Here is a 19575-nt window from a genome sequence, read left to right on the forward strand (position 1 = left end):
GGTCCAGCTTCCACAGGCAAATAAACTTGAAGACGACGAGAGCGAGGAACTCACCGCCGGGAATAAAAGTAGCAACAAGGCAGGCGGCCCCAGCCACCAGATTGGACAAGGCCCACGGGAAGCGGCGGCCGATGCGATCGATGGTGAGGATGATGATGAGGGCTGAGGGGAACTCCATCAGGGCAGAGTAGAAGAAATCCAGGTACAGGTTCCCCCCTGTGGCTCCCATGTACATGATGAGGCCCTGATAGAGCACAGAACTTGTGAACCTGGGTAAAGAACAAAATCCAAATCCAAGCTAACCCTCTTTAAACGGTCACAAGCTCGTCATTACCCGGGAGAACCCCCAATCCCTCCTGGAAACAAGTTATGGGGGGGACAGTCAAGTGCCCAATTCAGTTTGGAAAAATAGTGTGGAAATCCGGAGTTGAAATACAGGCAGGATTTGGGGGAGGGGCTTAAACTCACTCAACATGATGCTTCTGCCTGTATCTCAAGAGTTCTAGAGGGAACAGATTCTCTTAATCAATCAATGGTATTTATTGAGCACTTACCATGGGCTAAGCACTGTACTAAGCGCTTGGGTGAATACAATGCAACAGAATTAGAAGACCAGGCTCCCTGCCCATAAAGAGTTTACAGACTAGAGGAGGAGTTTACAGTTTAACACTTAAAGGCTTAATGTGCATTTATGAATCAATCGTGCACTAAAAGGTTTTATGGGAAAAATGTTTCACTTCTCTGTTCCTGTTACCTCATCTGTAAAATGGAAATTCAATGCCTAGTCTCCCTGCTACTTAGTCTGTGAGCCCCACGAAGGACAGGGACTGCTACGTCCTTCCAATTATTCATTCATTCATTCAATAGTATTTATTGAGCGCTTACTACGTGCAGAACACTGTATTAAGCGCTTGGAATGTACAGATCGGCAACAGATAGAGACGGTCCCTGCCCTTTGACGGGCTTACAGTCTAATCGGGGGAGACGGGCAGACAAGAACAATGGCAATCAATAGAGTCGAGGGGAAGAACATCTCATAAAAACAATGGCAAATAAATAGAATCAGGGTGATGTACATCTCATTAAACAAAATAAATAGGGTGATGGAGATATATACAGATGAGCGGACGAGTACAGTGCTGAGGGGGTGGGACGGGAGAGGGGGAGGAGGAGAGGGAAAGGGGGGAGAAGAGGGTTTAGCTGCGGAGAGGTGAAGGGGGGGGTAGAGGGAGCAGAGGGAAAAAGGGGGGAGCTCAGTCTGGGAAGGCCTCTTGGAGGAGGTGAGCTTTAAGTAGGGATTTGAAGAGGGGAAGAGAATTAGATTGTTGGAGGTGAGGAGGGAGGGCGTTCCGGGACCGCGGGAGGCCCGGGGGTCGACGGCGGGATAGGCGAGACCGAGGGACGGTGAGGAGGTGGGCGGCGGAGGAGCGGAGCGTGCGGGGTGGGCGGTTGAAAGAGAGAAGGGAGGAGAGGTAGGAAGGGGCAAGGTGACGGAGAGCCTCAAAGCCTAGAGTGAGGAGTTTTTGTTTGGAGCGGAAGTCGATAGGCAACCACTGGAGTTGTTTAAGAAGGGGAGTGACACGCCCAGATCGTTTCTGCAGGAAGATGAGCCGGGCAGCGGAGTGAAGAATAGACCGGAGCGGGGTGAGAGAGGAGGAAGGGAGGTCGGAGAGAAGGCTGACACAGTAGTCTAGCCGGGATATTACGGGAGACCGTAGCAGTAAGGTAGCCGTCTGGGTGGAGAGGAAAGGGCGGATCTTGGCGATATTATAGAGGTGAGACCGGCAGGTCTCAGTAATGGATCGGATGTGTGGGGTGAACGAGAGAGACGAGTCAAAGATGACACCGAGATTGCGGGCCTGAGAGATGGGAAGGATGGTCGTACCAGCCACGGGGATAGGGAAGTCTGGGAGAGGACCGGGCTTGGGAGGGAAGATGCGGAGCTCAGTTTTGCTCATGTTGAGTTTTAGGTGGCGGGCAGACATCCAGGTGGAGACGTCCTGGAGGCAGGAGGAGATGTGAGCCTGAAGGGAGGGGAAGAGGACGGGGCAGAGATGTAGATCTGCGTGTAGAGATGGTAGCCAAAGCCGTGAGAGCGAATGAGTTCACCAAGGGAGTGTCTTGTATCTACTCTGGCACTTAATACAGTGCTTGGCAAATAAGTGCTTAACAAATACCACAGTTATTATTATTAAGTGTTTACTCTGGGCAGAACGCTGTACCAAGTATTTGGGAGAGTACAATAAGGCTACTAGACACGATTCCTGTTCTCAAGGATTTTGCAGTCTAGCAGATGAGACAGACACCAAAACAAATGACAAATAGAGGAAAGCATCAGAATTTGAGATCTGAATAGAAATGCTAGCTGGTAGGAAGAGGGTGTGGTGAGTCTTCAAGTACTTAGGAGGTGAGGAGTCCAGTGCTGTCCCTGTCCCTCACAGTAACTCACAGTCTTAATCCCCATTTTACAGATGAGGAAACTGAAGCAAAGAGACGTTAAGTGATTTGCCCAAGGTCACAGAGCAGAGAAATGGCAGAAATGTGATTGGAACACAGGTCTTCTGACTCCCAGGCCCCTGCTCTTTCCACTAGGCCACGTTGCTTCACAATTAATACCATTGATCGATTGATTAAAAAAATACAGATGTGGAGATTGAGACTCTCCATTAATTATAAATATAAACTTTGGGCTGATTGTTTAGCAAGGAAGAGACTTAAGCCATATAGAAATGTAGAGATCTCCAGAGAAAGAAATTCCACAATCACCTTCCGTCATCCAGGGTTTAACAGTCAGGGTTAGGAAACTTTTCCTTTCTCAGGGGCCAAACTATATTCCTTAAATTGACATTGCAATGTTTCAACCTCGTGTTCAGCCAACTCTCGGGATAGAAGTTGCTGTCCCCCACCCTCACTGTAAGAACTCACCGTTTCCTTTTCAATTTTTTTATGGTACTTGTTAAACACTTACTATACGTCTAACACTATTCTAAGCACCAGAGAAGATACAAATTAATCAGGTTTGACACAGTCCCTGTTCCACGTGAGGCTCCTAGTCTAAGTAGGAGGAAGTAGGATTTAATCCCCATTTTACGGTTGTGGAAATTCAAGCACAGAAACATAAAGTGACTCGTCAAAAGTCACACATCAGAGAAATGGCAGATCTGGGATTAGAAGCCGGGTTTTCTGACTCCCCGGCCTGCGCTCTTTCCACTAGGCCTTGCTGTTTCTCATGGATAATTATAGTAATAATAATAATGATGTTGGTATTTGTTAAGTGCTTACTATGTGCTGAGCACTGTTCTAAGCGCTGGGGTAGATATAGGGTATTCAGGTTGTCCCACTTGGGGCTCACAGTCTTAATCCCCATTTTACAGATGAGGTCACTGAGGCACCGAGAAGTCAAGTGACTTGTCCAAAGTCACACAGCTGACAGGTGGCGGAGCCGGGATTAGAACCCACGACCTCTGACTCCTAAACCCGTGCTTTTTCCACTGAGCCACGCTGCTTCTCTCTCCTCATAGACTCCTCTCCTCTAAGAGGAGGAATCTGGCTCTTGAACCTTTCTGCTGAGGTCTTGCTTTAAAGCTTCCTTTCATTAGCTTGAGGGGTCTCCTCAGAGCTCTTCCCAAGCTCTCCACATTCCTCTTTGGTGTGGAGCTCAGTGCTAATTTACAGGTGAAGCTGGAGAGCAAGATGACTCAAATGTCCTTGCCTTGATGTTCAGTGCTTCCTTCCAAATACGAACGCAGTCACTTACGTATAGCCATGAGGTTACACTTGCCTCTACCCAGATTAAATGGTGCAGAGGCGAGGTGGGAAGGTAAGAGGATGAAAAGGATGAGGAGGAGCAGCAGAAGGAGGAAGAGGAGGAGAGGAAGAGGAGAAAGGGGAGGAGGAGGAGAGAAAGATGGAGCCAGGGGCCGGGTTCATTTGGACACAGATTGATTATTTCTGCCAGTTCACCATGAATGACATTCCATATCGAAGATAAAACACTTAAAGTAAGCAAGAGTTCAATTCCACAAAACAACCAACTATTTCACTCCAGCTCAGGGATTTAGTACTTGCAATAAACCTTATTGGGAATTTTCCCTTACCAGTTATACATCAAAATGAAAGTGTGTTTCCTCATCTGCGGGGTGCTGAACAGATCCACAAAGGATGGGTTCCGTTTTTCAGAAGTGTCCTCTTCAAGGGAAAGAGTCTAGGAAAGAAAACGGTCTGTGCTTATTAGTCAGTCAATCGCGCCCATTTTTTGAGCACTGTGTGTGGAGTACTGTTCTAGTGCTTGGGAGAGTACAGTAAAACAGTTGATAGATACACTCACTGCCCCCAGTGAGCTTATAGTCTAGAGGGAGGGAGTCAGCAAGCAGGACGGGTCATGTACCCATTTCTACCATTTTGACCAGCAAAGTTAACCCGCCCTCCGAGGGTTACGAGAACTCCCGGGAGGAGTGTCATCTTGGACATCACATCAGACTCCTGCTTCCTCCATCTGCACTGGGTTTTTACCAGGAGTGTAACTCAAAAGGATATGGGGACAATTTATTCAATCAACACTGGGATCTAGATGGGATGCTCGTTGTGAACAGGGAATGTGTCTGTATTTTGTTATACCGTACTCTCCTGAGCGCTTAGTACTGTGTTTTGCGCACCCTAGTCTCTCAGTAAATGACTGAATGAATGAAGATCTCAATTCAGTCTTCAATCCATCAACTGAGTACTCATTGTGTGTAGAGCACTGTACTAAGCACTTGGGAGTGTGTAGTACAAATAAATAAGTGTAGACAATCCCTGCCCACAAGCAGCTTACAGTCTAAAGGGAGAGACTTATATTATATGAATTATGGATATGTACGTAAGTGCTGTGGGGCTGAGGAAAGGGTGAATATCAAAGTGTTTAAGACAGGGAAGTGAGGGCTTAGTTAGTGAAGGTCTTTTGAAAGAGACGCGATTTTTAGTAGGGCTTTGAAAGAGAGGAGAGATGGGTCAGTCAGACAGGAAGGGACAGGGAGTTCCACACCAGAGGAAGGCAAAAGGTCGGAGATGAGAAAGAGATTAAGGCACAGTGGGAGGGTTAGTGTTAGGGAGTGAAGTGTGTGGCTAAGGCTGATGGTCTTCCATATTGGGCTGTTGAAGGTAAACTCACTGTGGGCAGGGAACATGTTCACAAAGTGCTCTCCCAAGTGCTTAGTACAGTGCTATGCACGTAGTAAGCACTCAATTAATATGATCTTGATTGAAGCACAGAGATGCAGACCCACAGGAAACCCATAGGAGCTCTGAAGATGCATAAGCAACCAGCTTCCCACTGCCCCCTTGCACAGTGAACATTTGGTCACAAGTCCTCCATGGGCCTCTGCCTCAGGGGGAGAGAGAGAGAGAGAGGGGCCGGTGATGGAGTGGGGTTGGGGGGGGGGGGTCTGTTGGGATCATCACAGGCTGAAACTCTCAAGGTGCAAACCAGCCAGGGGCTCATCTACCTAAAGAGATTCATCTCCTGAAGTTCCAGATAGGGTCTAGAACCAAAATAAAAAAAGCATTTCCATTTTGGGGGTTTCAACGCTTCAACCATCTGGACCAGAAAAGCACCCTATCCCCGTCCCTACTTGTTGCCTCGTGAAACAGGTCCAGGCTGATGTGCGTCCTTGCAGGGAAAAGGAAACCGAAGGAATGCCTCTGGGAAAGGGTGGCCTACTGGAGAGAGCCTGGGCTTTGGGAGTCAGAAAGACCTGAGTTCTAATCCCAGTTCAGCCAATTGCAATCTGTGTGAGTTTGGGCAAGTCACTTAAACTTTTCCATGCCTCAATTTCTTCAACAGTAAATAGGGATACCTGTTTTCCTTCCTACTTAAGAGTGCGAGCCCCCACCGATCTATGTGGCCTAGTGGGAAGAGCAAGGGCCTGAGGATGTGGGTTCTAACCCCAGCTCGGCCGTGTGTCTGCTCAGGCAGGTCAGTTGAACGGCCTTCAGTTCTCTCATCTGTGAAACGGGGATTAAGACTTTGAGCCACAAGTGGGACAGGTTGGGGGACTGACCCGATTACCTCGTATCTACCCCAGCACTTAGAACAGTGCTTGGTATATACTAAGCGCTTAACAAATACCACAGTTACTATTATTATCTACCCAAGATGGTGGTCAACTAGAGCAGGAAGTTTAACCCAAAGCAGTGGCCACATTCCTTCTCCATACCTTCATGCTGTCCGGCAGCCGTTTCCCGTTCCTCTGACCAATGTGATCCACAATCTCTAGTGCTTCTTGGTTTCTATTTTGGGAGAGCAGCCAACGGGGAGATTCGGGCAAGCACCTTCAGGAACAAGCAATAACCACTGGTCAGAGAGTTCATGGTTTTCAGACACGGAAATCTAGGGGATCCGAATTTCCAGATCTCCCTCCAATTTTGACCCTGATCCTGGTGATGTCACTCCCTACTCCAACCTCCCCCTGCATCCAACAAGAAGGCTGACTTGTGGCTTCGTCTCCTCTCCCTCCCCAGCATCATTAGCTCAAGAATCAATCCATCAGTGGTATTCACTGAGGACTTAATGTGTGCAGAGCATTGTAATGAGCGCTTAGGAGAGTACATTATAATAGAGTCGGTAGACGTGTTCCCTATCCACGAGGAGCTTTCAGTCTAGAGGTGGGGACAGACATCAATATTAATGAAAAAATTAGGATTATGTACCTAAGTGCCATGGGTCTGAAGGAGGGGCAAATAAAGGGCATGAATCAAAAACCAACAGGACCGTGACCAAAGACAACCTGGATGAGCAAAACCAGATTCAACGGGTCGTGTTACAGAGCAAAGACTGCCACTCAATCCAGTGAAAAAGACTATCGCTGTCTCCACTGCGTGATTGCATAGAGCCTTCTGGCTCATCTGAATGAAACCAGTTAAGTATTCACTTGACCATCTCATTTCCTCCATGATGATGCTTATCCAAGGATGTGAGTGAATTTACTGGGATTCTGAGGTTTGTATTTCCAGGACTGGAAGTCCTAGAGAAGTCCCAGTGAACACAGCACGTGCTTGGGAGTCAGAGGACATGGGTTCTAATCCCAGCTCTGCCACTAGTCTGCTGTGTGATCTTGGGCAAGTCAACAGCACTGTACTCGTCCGCTCAACTGTATATATTTTCATTACCCTATTTATTTTGTTAATGAATTGTACATCGCCTTGATTCTATTTAGTTGCCATTGTTTTTACGAGATGTTCTTCCCCTCGACTCTATTTATTGCCATTGTTCTTGTCTGTCCGTCTCCCCCGATTAGACTGTAAGCCCGTCAGGCGGCAGGGACTGTCTCTATCTGTTGCCGACTTGTTCATTCCAAGCGCTTAGTACAGTGCTCTGCACATAGTAAGCGCTCAATAAATACTATTGAATGAATGAATGAAATAGCTTCCCTTTGCCTCATTTACCTCATCTGTAAAATGGGGATTAAGACTGTGAGCCCCACATGGGACAAACTGATTACCCTGCATCTACCCCAGCACTTAGAACAATGCTTGGCACATAGTAAGCACTTAAATACCATAATAATGAATTATTATTATTATTATTATTAATAATAATAATAATAATAATTTTAAGAATGGCCCAAGTCTACCCCTCTGGTTTTGGGGGGTTTTGTTGTTTCTGTTGGGTTTTTTATATGGTATTTGTTAAGCATTTTCCATATGCCAGGCCCTGCATTAAGTACTGGGTAGACAGAAGCTAATCAATTCTTGTCATTCATTCATTCATTCATCCGCATTCACTGAACGCTTACTGTGTGCAGAGCACTGTAGTAAGCGCTTGGAAAATACAATTTGGCAACAAATAGAGACAATCCCCACCCAACAACGGGCTCAGAGTCTAGTCCCACATGGGGCTCACAGTATTAATTCTGATTTTACAGAGGAAGGAACTGAGGCACAGAAGAGTTAAGTGATTTGCCCCAGGTTATACAGCAGTCAAGGGGCAGAGCCAGGATTAGAACCTAGGTCCTTCTGACTCCCAGGGCCATGGTCTAGCCACTAGGCCATGCCATTAACAGAGTTAGTAGACACTTTCCCTGCCCACAAGGAGCTTACAGTCTAGGGAAGAGTTTATTATTATTCTTATTATCATCGATATAACTTGGGGTTGCACGATTGCGTGAAATCTGGATTTAAATTTACCTCGAGTGGGAGGTAGTCTGTGGGTGTCCACTCGGTTTGGCGCATCAACACTGTTGATTGTTGCACTGTTCTTTCCCAAGTGCTTAGTACAGTGCTCTGCACACAAAAAGCGCTCAGTAAAACTGATGGAATTGAATGAATAAAGCCAACCTCACACAAAACAGGCCACGGGCCAGTTCATTTCCACCCGAGTCAGAACTTTCCAGTGTGCTGGGCCCCACTTGCACCCACTTTAGTGCCCAGGGCCTCCCTACAACGGGCAGCCTCCCCGCCCAGAGGACGATAAGACCCCCTCATTCCTGCTGCCCCCCACGTGGCTTGAGTAAAGACAGCCCCCTCTGAACGTCAGAAGGGTGGGTACTCACCAGTAGTAGAGCAAGAAGAAGAAGCTCGGCAGGGTGACGGCCAACTGCAGCCACCTCCAGTGAGGAACTGCGTAGGCCACTCCGGAAAGGACCACGAGGCCAAAGGTGAAGGCTCCTTGGTACAGAATGGCCACGGTTCTCCGGTAGCTCAGGCCAACAAATTCTGTGACTGAAGCAGAGGCCAGGGGACGTCCTCAAGAAGGGGCCACGCAGAGACCCCTGGTCAGAGAGGCTCCAGAGCTACAGGATCTGTAACTTTCCCAGGTAGGTTACCATTTATCTGCTCTGAGGGTCAACATCTACTGAGACTGTGAGTTCCACGTGAGTAGTTGGGATTACCACACGCATCTCCTAATTCTACTACAATGCTATGCCCACAGGTGAAGTTCACTTGGTACAAAATAGCCACGGTTCTCCTGTAGTTCAAGCTAACAACCTCTGGGACAAGTCAGTCAGTCAGTCATATTTACTGAGTGCTTACTGTAGGCAGGGCACTGTACTAAGCGCTGGAGAGAGGACAACGGAACAATAAACTAGTCGCCAGACTACTTTTGTTTTGTTCTATTTTGTTTTGTTGTCTGTCTCCCCCGTTTAGACTTTGAGCCCATTGTTGGGCGGGGATTGTCTCTATCTGTTGCCAAATTGTACATTCCAAGTGCTCAGTACAGTGCTCTGCACATAGTAAGCGTTCAATAAATGCAACTGAATGAATGAACAGACACATTCCCTGCCCACAGTGAGTTTACAGGCTAGAAGGGGAGACAGACATTAACATAAAGAAATTACAGATATGTACAGAAGTGCTCTGGGGCTGGACTTTAATGGAAGTAAACGAATTACAGAGATATACGTAAGTACTGTGGGGCTGGGAGTAGGGATGAGTAAAGGGAGAGAGTCAGGGTGACGCAGAAGGGGGTGGGAGAAGAGGAAAGGGGGGCTTGATCGGGGAAGGCCTCCTGGATCTGTGCCTCCTGTGCCTTCAATAAGGCTTTGAACGGGGGGAGAATCAATGTCTGCCACATATGAAGCAGACTGACTGAGTGAAGCAGAGGACAGGAACGAACTCCAGAAAGGACGCAGCCAAGTTGGCCAGCATGAGAAACCCTGGTCAGAGAGGCTCCAGAACTCCAGGACCCGTAACCTTCCCCAGGTGGGTAACAACTTACCTGCTCTGAGTGTCAAGACCTACTTAGACTGTGAGCCCATGTGGGACAGGGACTATGTCCAAGCTGATCAGCTTGTATCTACCCCAGCGCTTAGAACAGTGCTTGATACATCCTAAGCACCTAACAACTACCATAAATATATATATATATATATTTAAAGGCACCAGCCTAGTGTAAAGAGCCCAGGTCTGTAAGACCTGGGTTCTAATATTAGCCTTCCCACTTACTTGCAGTGGGAAATCACCAAGCAAGTCGTTTAACTTCTCTGTCCCCGATTTCCCTCTTCTGTTAAAATAGGAATCCAATTCCTGTTTTTCCTCCTAATCCTATTCCCTCATGGAACTGTGAGCCCTATGTGGGACAGGGACCATGTCCAACCCTATTAGCTCATATCTACCCCAGCGTATAATACAATGCTTGGCGCCTAGGAAAGTGCTTAATAAATGCCACAGTGATTATGATTATTACTATGCAACAGCTAGTACCAAAAGCATGAATTATTTCTCCCAAATATTCATGAAAAGGGAAAAACCTGTCGAATGACTGCGTATCTGTGATTTTCCCCACCCTAGGGAAACTATACCTTTGCTCTACTTTCTCCTAAATCTCTATCTGGGCAGGGATTGTGTTTATTGTTAGAGTGCACTCTCCCAAGCACTGAGTACAGTGCTTTGCACGCAGTAAGAGCTCAATAAATATCACTGAATGAATGAATATCCCAATTCACCATGGGCAAGATAATAATAGTAATAATAATAATAATATTTGTTAAGCACTTATTACTTGTCAAAAATGTACCAAGCGCTGGGTCAGGTTCAAGTGAATCAGGTCAGTCCCAATCCCTATCCCGCATGAGTCTCCCATGGTAAGGAGGAGGGACAGGCTAATTGCTTATTTAACCACCGGAAGGGGCATTCATTACTCAGGATGTAGGCAGAAGTCCAGCTCCCCTTGCTGACCACTCCTTGGAGTAAACGAAAGATCAGCATGGACACGTAGTTGGGCGAGAAGGCCATGAGCACCCCGGAGACGGAATTGATGAAGATGGTGACTAAGAGGCACAGCTTGCGACCAAATCTGCAGAGGAAACAAAGGCAGGGAGAGAAAACGTCAGACCGCGGTCCGTGGTTCTCTCAATCATTCAATCGGTATTTATTGAGGGCTTCCTGGGTGCAGAGCACTGTATTAAGAAACTACAATATAACAATAAACAGACACATTTCCTGCCTACAGGAAATTTGAGGCCTAGGGGTTGATTTGGGGGGGACCAGCCTCCCACCACCACTAGCCCAACAGAATGTGGACCCCAAGTCAAAGGAATGCAATCATTTCTAGTGGATTTCATCCTTTTGAGAAAGCAGGGTGGTCTTATGGAAAGAGCACGTGCCAGGGAGTCATGAGACTAATCCTGGCTCTGCCACTTGCCCGCTGTTTGACCTTGAGCAACTCTCTTAACTTCTCTGTGCTACAAAATGGGGATTCAATACCTGTTCTTCCTCCCCCTTAGACCCTGAGCACCTTGTGGGAAAGGATTCTAATCAGATTAGTCTGATTTGATTATGCTCTATCTACTAGAGGACCTTCCACAGTGCTTGGAAATTAGCAGGTGCTTAACAAATACCACGATTAACTGCTAGATTGCAGGCTTTTATACTCTACTGTACTCTCCCAAGTGTTGAGTACAGGGTTCTGCACAGTAAGCACTCAGATATTATTGCTTGCCTGATTAATTAGTCTCCATAGAGTACTGTGATAGATAGAGCAGGGGACCGGGAGTCAGAAGGACTTGGGTTTTAATCCTGACTCTGCCACTTGTCTGCTGTGTGACCTCGGGCAAATCACTTCTCTGGGTCTCAGTTCCCTCATCTGTAAGATGGGGATTAAGACTGTGAGCTCCACGTGGGATATGGAGTGTGTTCAACCTGAATATCTTGTCTCTGCCTCAGCACTTAACTCAGTGCTCGCCACACAGTATGTGCTTAAAAAAATATCACTTAAGGAAAAAAAAAGGAAAGAAATGGGGTTTGTCATACATCTGAACTGCTGTTTGGAACCAAAGTCGGAACCAGGTGTTTGGAGAATTATGAAAATAAATTGAAATATATATCCTGGCCTCAAGGAGCTTGGCAAGACACCCTTATCCATAAGAGGCCACTGCTGCTGGGAGAGTACTGGGCTCAGAACTCAGGTGCAGACCTGGATTTCCTGCCTCGTGAATACTGCTGAGGAGTCATGTATTATTTAACTTATAGAAGAGAAGCAGTGTGGCTTAGTGGATAGAGAAGGGCCCGGGAATCAGAAGGACCTGTGTTCTAATCACAGCTCTTCCACTTGTCTGCTGTGTGACCTTGGGTAAGTCACTTCACTTCTCTATGCCTCATTTACCTCATCTGTAAAATGGGGATTAAGACTGTGAGCCCCATGTGGAACACAGACTGTGTCCAACCTGATTAACTCGTATCGACCCCAGTGTTTAGTAGAGTGCCTGCCACAAAGTAAACGCTTAACAAATACGATTAAAAAATGGTCAAGGTGTTTGTGCACAGTAACACCTGAGTCTATCGCTGTTCAAACAATCAGTGGCATTGAGCGCCTACTATGTACTAAGCACTCATTAACACACACTGCATTTTTTCACCTCTCGAACTCCCCTAAATCCTCAGAATAAGGCTTTGCACTGGGGTGCGCCAAAGAAAATAGTAATGATCGTGGTATGTGTTAAGTGCTTACTTGAGCCAAGCGCTGTACTAAGCGCTGGAGTAGATATAAGATATTCAAGTTAGACACCTGAATCACTAATGATCTCCTTTTTGCCAAATCCAGTGGCTTCTACTTCATCCTAGCCCGTCAAAGGGCAGGGACCGTCCCTAACTGTTACCGATTTGTCCATTCCAAGCGCTTAGTACAGTGCTCTGCACACAGTAAGCGCGAAATAAATACTATTGAATGAATGAATCCTCGACTGCTCAGCTGCCTTTGACACTGTGGACCACCCCCTCCTCCCGGAATCGTCATCCAACCTGGGCTTCTCTGACTGTCCTCTCCTGGTTCTCCTCTTATCTCTCTGGTCATTCATTCTCGGTCTCCTTTGTGGGCTTTTCTTCTGCCTCCTACCCCTTAAATGTGGGGTTCTCTCAAGGTTCAGTTCTGGGTCCCCTTCTTTTCTCCATCTACATCCACTCCCTTGGAGAACTCATTTACTCCCAAGGCTTCAAATCCCACCTCAATACATATGATACCTCAATCTACATCTCCAGCTCTCATCTCCCTCTCTGCAGTCTCACATTTCCTCTTGCCTTGAAGACATCTCTACTTGGATGTTCTACTGTCACCTCAAGCTTAATGTGTCCAAAGCAGAACTCCTTAAATTCCCACCCAGACCCTGTCTCCCCCTGCCTTTTCCACCACTTTAGATGGCACCACGAGCCTTCCTGTCTCACAAGCCCATAACCTCGGCATTATGCTTGACTTCTCTCTCTCATTTAACCCACACAGTGAATCCATCACTAAATCCTGTTGGTCCCACCTTCACAACATCTCTAAAATCCACCCTTTCCTCTCCATCCAAACTGTTAACACATTAATACAATCACTCACCCTGTCTTGCCTGGATTACGGTTTCAGCCTCCTGCCTCTCTCTACTCCAGTCCGTACTCTACCGGGCTACCCAAATCATTTTCCTACAAAAATATCCAGGACATGTCACCCCACTCTTCAAAAAACTCTAGTGGTCATCCATTCCCCTCCACATCAAACAGAAGCTCCTCACCATTTTCTTTAAAGCTCTCCACCACCTTGCCCCCGCCTACCTCACCTTGCTACTCTCCTACTACAACTCAGCCCGCACACTTCGCTCCTTTAATGCTAACCTTCACAGTGTGCCTCGATCTCACCTATTTTGCCACTGACCCCTCGCCCGCATCCTCCCTCCTCAAATCCAACAGACAATTTCTCTCAATCATTTCAAAGCCTTGTGGAAGGCACAACTCCTCCAAAGAGCCTTCCCTGACTAAGCCCCCTGTTTCCTCTTCTCCCACTCCCTTCTGCATTACCCTGACTTGCTTCCTTTGTTCTTCCCTGCAGTAGATTTTAAGCTTGTTGTGGGCAGTGAATGCGTCTGTTTACGGTTATAGTGTACTCCCTCATCAACTTGGTACAGTAAGAACTTAGTAACTGTGACTGATGATTTGCCTTTCCATTCGCGACTCAGTAGCCACTGACCAGGAACAGCTTTTCCCTACCTGTCGGCGATGTAACCGATGCTGAGAGAGCCAATGAAGAAGCCCATGTTCACGGAGGATTGAAACGCATCTACTTTCCAGGAATCATCACACACCAGGTTAAACTGAAGAAATACACGGGGTTAGTTAGGAGACAGCAAATGAAAACCCACAAGTAACCGAGATCCCTTCAAACCCTTCCCTGAAGCCCCCTTAAACTCGCTAGACTGCACTCAATCGATCAGAAGCAGCGTGGCTTAGTGGAAAGAGCACTTACCTGAGAGTCAGAAGGACCTGGGTTCTAATACTTGCTCTGCCCCTTGACTGCAAGGTGAGGTAGGCGGGGGCAAGGTGATTGAGTGCTTTAAAGCACTCTAAAGCACAGAAATTTCTGAGAGAGGAAGAGACCGGGAAAAGTCAAGGAATCAGAATTATCCCCAAGCACTATGAGATTCATTTGCTGGAACTTTTTGGAAGTGAAGCCGCAGGGCCTAGTGGAAAGAGCACGGGCCTGGGAGTCAGAAGCACCTGGGTTCTAATCCCGGCTCCGCCACTTGTCTGCTGTGACATCTTGGGCAAGTCACTTCACTTCTCTGGGTCTCAGTTTTCTCATCTGGAAAAATGGAGATAAGATACCTGGGAGCCTCACAAGGGACAGAGACTGTGCCTCATTGCTTTGAGCCCCACATGGGGCAGGGACCGCGTCCAACCCGATTTGCGTGCATCCACTCCAACGCTTAATACAGTGCCTAGCACAGAGTAAGCGCATAGCAAATAGCACAATTAGAAAAGGAAGGGCAGCTGCCAACCTACACTGTGGGGTTGGTTGGGATTGGATGGGGGAGCAAGGAGAGGTTCGACGCTGGCGAGGATCAGAGATCACCGAATGTCGGGGGAGAAGGAGTCTGGTAATGCCTCTGGCCCTCATCAGCAGGGTCACGATGGCATCCAGGGTTCTCTTAATGGGCGAAAGGAACAGCGATGTTAAATCACAGGTAATGGGCACGTGTCTACCAACTCTGTTGGATTATACTCTCCCATGTGCTTAGTAAGGTGCTCCGCTCAAAGTAAGCGTTCAATAAAATGCCACTCTTTGATTGATGGATAACAGAAATTGTCCCAAAAGTAGAAAACATCAAACGGGCCTACAAAGAAAAACATGTGGGTGGGGATTAGTACAAATGGAAACAAAACAACTTAAGTAAATTTTGCTGACAAGCCTCGTCTCCGTCCTAGTGAACCTTGTGTGCAATGTGTACCTCATGAGGTAGGAACTTCAGTGAACTGAGGACAGAGTCCAGAACATAGCAATAATTGACTCTGAGAGAGAACAGAGAGAGAGAAGCAGGGGACATATTAGTCCAAGGATTTTTAAACTGGTATTTTGGTCAGAAAAGCAAAACAAAGACCCCAGTTCAATCAATCAATGCTATTTACTTATTTTATTATTTTTTTTTTTTGGTTTTCGTTAAAGCACTTACTTTGTGCCAGGCTCTGTATTAAGTGCTGGGGGGGGGATACAAGCTAATCAGGTTGGACACAGTCCCCGTCGTACACGGTTACATTATTAATCCCCGTTTTACAGATGAGGCAACTGAAGCACAGAGACGGGAAGTGACTTGCCCAAGGCCATGCTGCTTCTCCTTTTACTGTGTGCAGAGCACTGTACTAAGCGCTGGAGAGAGTGCAATACAACAGGATTGGCAGACACGCTCCCTGCCCACTGTGAGCTTGCAGTCTGGAGGAGTTTATCGTAGAAAATGACACAATCCTTGGGACCAGCACCTAGCACACTGCTCACCCTCTTTACCCCCCTTGACTGTGAGCCCATTGTTGGCCAGGGATTGTCTCTATCTCTTGCCGAATTGTACTTTCCAAGCCCTTAGTACAGTGCTGTGCACACAGTAAGCGCTCAATAAATACAATTGAATGAACGAATGAATGAATAAATGCTTTCACACGAAGAACCGCTTGAGAAATGTCACGGCCAAACAGAAAGAGCCATAGACCTGAGAGTCAGAGGACTTGGATGCTAATCCCGGCTCCATCACTTGTCTGCCGTGTGACCTTAGGCAAGTCACTTCACTTCTCTGTGCCTCAGTATCCTCATCTGTAAAAATGGAGATAAGATACCAGCGAGCCTCATGAGGGACACACAATGTGCCTCATCGGTTTACATTGCCTAGAGAAGCAGCGTGGCTCAGTGGAAAGAGCCCGGGCTTGGGAGTCAGCGGTCATGGGTTCGAATCCCGACTCTGCCCCTTGACAGCTGTGTGACTGTGGGCAAGTCACTTCACTTTTCTGTGCCTCAGTTCCCTCATCTGTAAAATGGGGATGAAGACTGTGAGCATCACATGGGACAACCTCATTCCCCTGTATCTCCCCCAGCGCTTAGAACAGTGCTCTGCACACAGTAAGCGCTTAACAAATACCAACATTATCATTAGTATTATTGCATCTACCACAGTGCTTAGGACAGAGTAAGTCCTAAGAGTAAATGCTTAACAAATACCACAATAATAATAATAATAAAATTCATATTCTAATTATGTTATAATTATTAAAATCCCTCTCTAGACTGTAAGCTCATTTGGGTGGTGAACATGTTCATTCATTCATTCAGCAGTGTTTACTGAGCGCTTACTATGTGCAGAGCACTGTACTAAGTGCTTGGAATGAACAATTCGGCAACAGATAGAGACAATTCCTGCCCAGTGACGGGCTCACCGTCTAATCGGGGGAGACAGACGGACAAAAACAAGACAACATAATCGCGATAAATAGAATCAAGGGGATGTATACTCTGACAGAATAAATAGGGTAATAAAAATATATACAAATGAGCACAGTGCTGAGGGGAGGTGACGGGAGAGGGGGAGGAGCAGAGGGAAAGGGGGCTTACCTGAGGAGAGGCGAAAGGGGTAAGGGGGAGGGAGGAGAGGGCGGAGGGGGAGCAGAGAGGGAGCAGAGGGAAAAAGGGAAGCTCAGTCTGGGAAGGCCTCTTGGAGGAGGTGAGCTCTCAGTAGGGCTTTGAAGAGGGGAAGAGAGTTAGTTTGACAGAGGTGAGGAGGGAGGGCCTTCTAGGACAGCGGTAGGACATGGGCCAGGGGCCGAGGGCGGGACAGGCGAGAACGGGGGACGGTGAGGTGGTGAGCGGCAGAGGAGCGGAGTGTGCGGGGTGGGCAGGAGAAAGAGAGAAGGGAGGTGAGGAAGGAGGGAGCGAGGTAATGGAGAGCCTTGAAGCCCAGAGTGAGGAGTTTTTGTTTCGTGCGGAGGTCGATAGGCAACCACTCGGGGTTTTTAAAGGAGGGGAGTGACATGACCATAGCGTTTCTGCAGGAAGAGGATCCGGGCAGCGGAATGAAGAATAGAGTGGAGCGGGGAGAGACGGGAGGAATGGAGATCAGAGAGGAGGCTGACACAATAGTCCAACCAGGATATTATGAGAGCTACATGTCTACTACTTCTGCTGTGTTCTCCTTTCCCAAACTTAGTACAGTGCTCTGCACAGTAGTGAGCATTCAATAAATACCACGACTGATGATTATTGATTGAGCGGGGAGGAAAAAAGGGTTAAGGTCCATACAGTGGCCTGGGAGGCTCTTCATAAGAAGGGAACTGACTTGGGGTGTGTCGGGCCCAAAGCCTGGATTCCATCTCGTTTGGCCAAGCCACCGTCTGCTCAAGGCGGGCACACCACGGTCGCCACAGGCCTTCCCCGTTTTCGGACCTTTGTACTATTTCCTGCCGCAGCTGCTGGTAAGCGGAGGAGAGCTGCTCAACGCGGACAGACATCTTCGGGATAGTCCCGACGGCAGCTGCTGACCTTGTGGGTGAGATAAGGAAGTGATATTCGCCCACCCCTCTAGGCTAACGAAGAGATCAAGGCACGGCCAAGTGACTACCCCCAAGTGGAAAACTACCAGGTTTGGTCAGGTGCCCCTCTATCAATCCACCCGGAGGAACAGTCTTACGTAATGGGATGAGACCTTTGTCAGTTGGTCCAAAACTCTCCCCTACCCTGCCCACTCTGCAGTGGCACCATTAGGAAATGGAGGCACCTGGATGGTCATCATATGTATCCAAGTAGACGCCACTTTGACTTGGGTGTCTGTGTGTGACCTGCTGCCTTTGGGTGAGGCCCTGGTGGGTGAACTCATTATATTCATGCATGATAATATAAAGTGCTATCATATTAGATGAACTGGGTGAGCCCTATCGAGTTGTAATGAATTCTTCTGATAGATTATCTTGTTGGGCCCTCACTTTCTGCTTCTACCATTCCTTGATTTTTGCTTTGGCTTGTGTGAGTGGGACCAGGCAAAGGAAATTGAGATACTTATTTTTAAATGCGTTTCAGCTCGTTCTGTCTAGCTCCCGGCTTGTAGCGGTAGGATTCTGATACGCAGGGAATGTGTCCGTTGATTGTAATCTCCCGAGCTCTTAGTACAGTGCTCTGCACACGGTAAGCGCTCAATAAATACGATTGAATGAATGAAGGTATTATCGACCGGTGACAGGTAGGTGGAAGGACAGGGAGTCTATCACATGAATCTCTGTAAGAGAGTCAGATCTCAGCCCAGGACAGGGTGTTAGGTGAAGGTGGAGAAGAAGTAATGAGTTTTCTGGCCCACATCCCCTCAGGATGACACCGTCTGGTTCATTCATTCATTCAACAGCGCTTTTGAGCGCTTACTATGTTCAGAGCTCTGTACTAAGCACTTGGAATGTACAATTCCGCCACAGATAGAGACAATCCCTGCCTAATAACGGGCTCACAGTCTAAACGGGGGACAGCAAAGCAAAACGGTACAAAACAAGTAGTCTGGCAGAGACTTCAAGGTAAATAGAATCATAGCTATATACACATCATTAACAAAATAGAGTAATAAATAATATATACAAAGATGCACAGTGCTGAGGGGAGGGGCAGGGGGAAGAGCAGAGGGCAGGAGAAGGGGGAATGGGGAGGAGAGGAGGAGCAGAGTGAAAGGGGGGCTCAGTCTGGGAAGGCCTCCTGGAGGAGGTGAGGTTGAGGTTCAGTCAGTCCTGGAGAAATACGTGGGCCCAGATTCAGCTGTTTCAGGAGGAAAAAAAAGGATCTTCAACCCCTTTGGATGGAACAAGGTCACCAAATGTTTAATCCGCCTGAAAGAAATGTTTAACCTGGACAGAGCCGTCCCAGCTGAGAGACCTTGAGTGAATCCCTGCTCCCCAAAAGAGTGCTACGGAAAGTCAGCGCCCACTTCAGACGTGCCACCATGAAACCTTGGGCTGAAACCGGGGAAAGGAAGGAGAGGGTGAAGCTGGGGAAATAAGGTGGTGGGTGAGAGAGAACGGGAGATTCGGGGAAGAAGGAAAACGAAGCAAGAGAACAAGTGGGAATGGGGGAAATGGATGCTGAAGCCGATACTGAATGCCTGGTTGAGTTGCTTCTCAGAGAACTTTTTTTTGTGGTATTCGTTAAGCACTTACTATGTGTCGAGCACAGTCCTAAGTCCTGGGGTACATAAAATTCATCAGGTTGGGCACAGTCCCTGACCCACATGGGACTCACAGTCTATTGGATGAATTGAAGATATCTGGGAGAGCGCGGGTGAGAAGCAGCGTGGCTCAGTGGAAAGACCCCGGGCTTGGGAGTCAGAGGTTATAGGTTCGAAT

At 47.6% G+C, this 19575-nt stretch overlaps 1 protein-coding gene across 1 annotated transcript in view; it reads right to left on the reverse strand.

Annotated features, from left to right (window-relative positions):
* The window catches only part of SLC22A2 (solute carrier family 22 member 2), a 44333-nt gene that overhangs the window by 16835 nt on the left and 7923 nt on the right, over positions 1–19575 (reverse strand). Inside the window, exons 2-7 of the mRNA XM_029057953.2 lie at positions 13936–14039; positions 10617–10771; positions 8529–8697; positions 6195–6309; positions 4098–4204; positions 55–269 (exon numbers count right to left, since the gene is read on the reverse strand). Coding sequence (XP_028913786.1) covers positions 55–269; positions 4098–4204; positions 6195–6309; positions 8529–8697; positions 10617–10771; positions 13936–14039 — 865 coding nt within the window. The remainder of the gene's footprint in view (positions 1–54; positions 270–4097; positions 4205–6194; positions 6310–8528; positions 8698–10616; positions 10772–13935; positions 14040–19575) is intronic.

The sequence above is a fragment of the Ornithorhynchus anatinus genome, chromosome 2 (genome assembly GCF_004115215.2).
Source record: "Ornithorhynchus anatinus isolate Pmale09 chromosome 2, mOrnAna1.pri.v4, whole genome shotgun sequence".
In the NCBI taxonomy this organism is placed as follows: Eukaryota; Metazoa; Chordata; class Mammalia; order Monotremata; family Ornithorhynchidae; genus Ornithorhynchus; species Ornithorhynchus anatinus.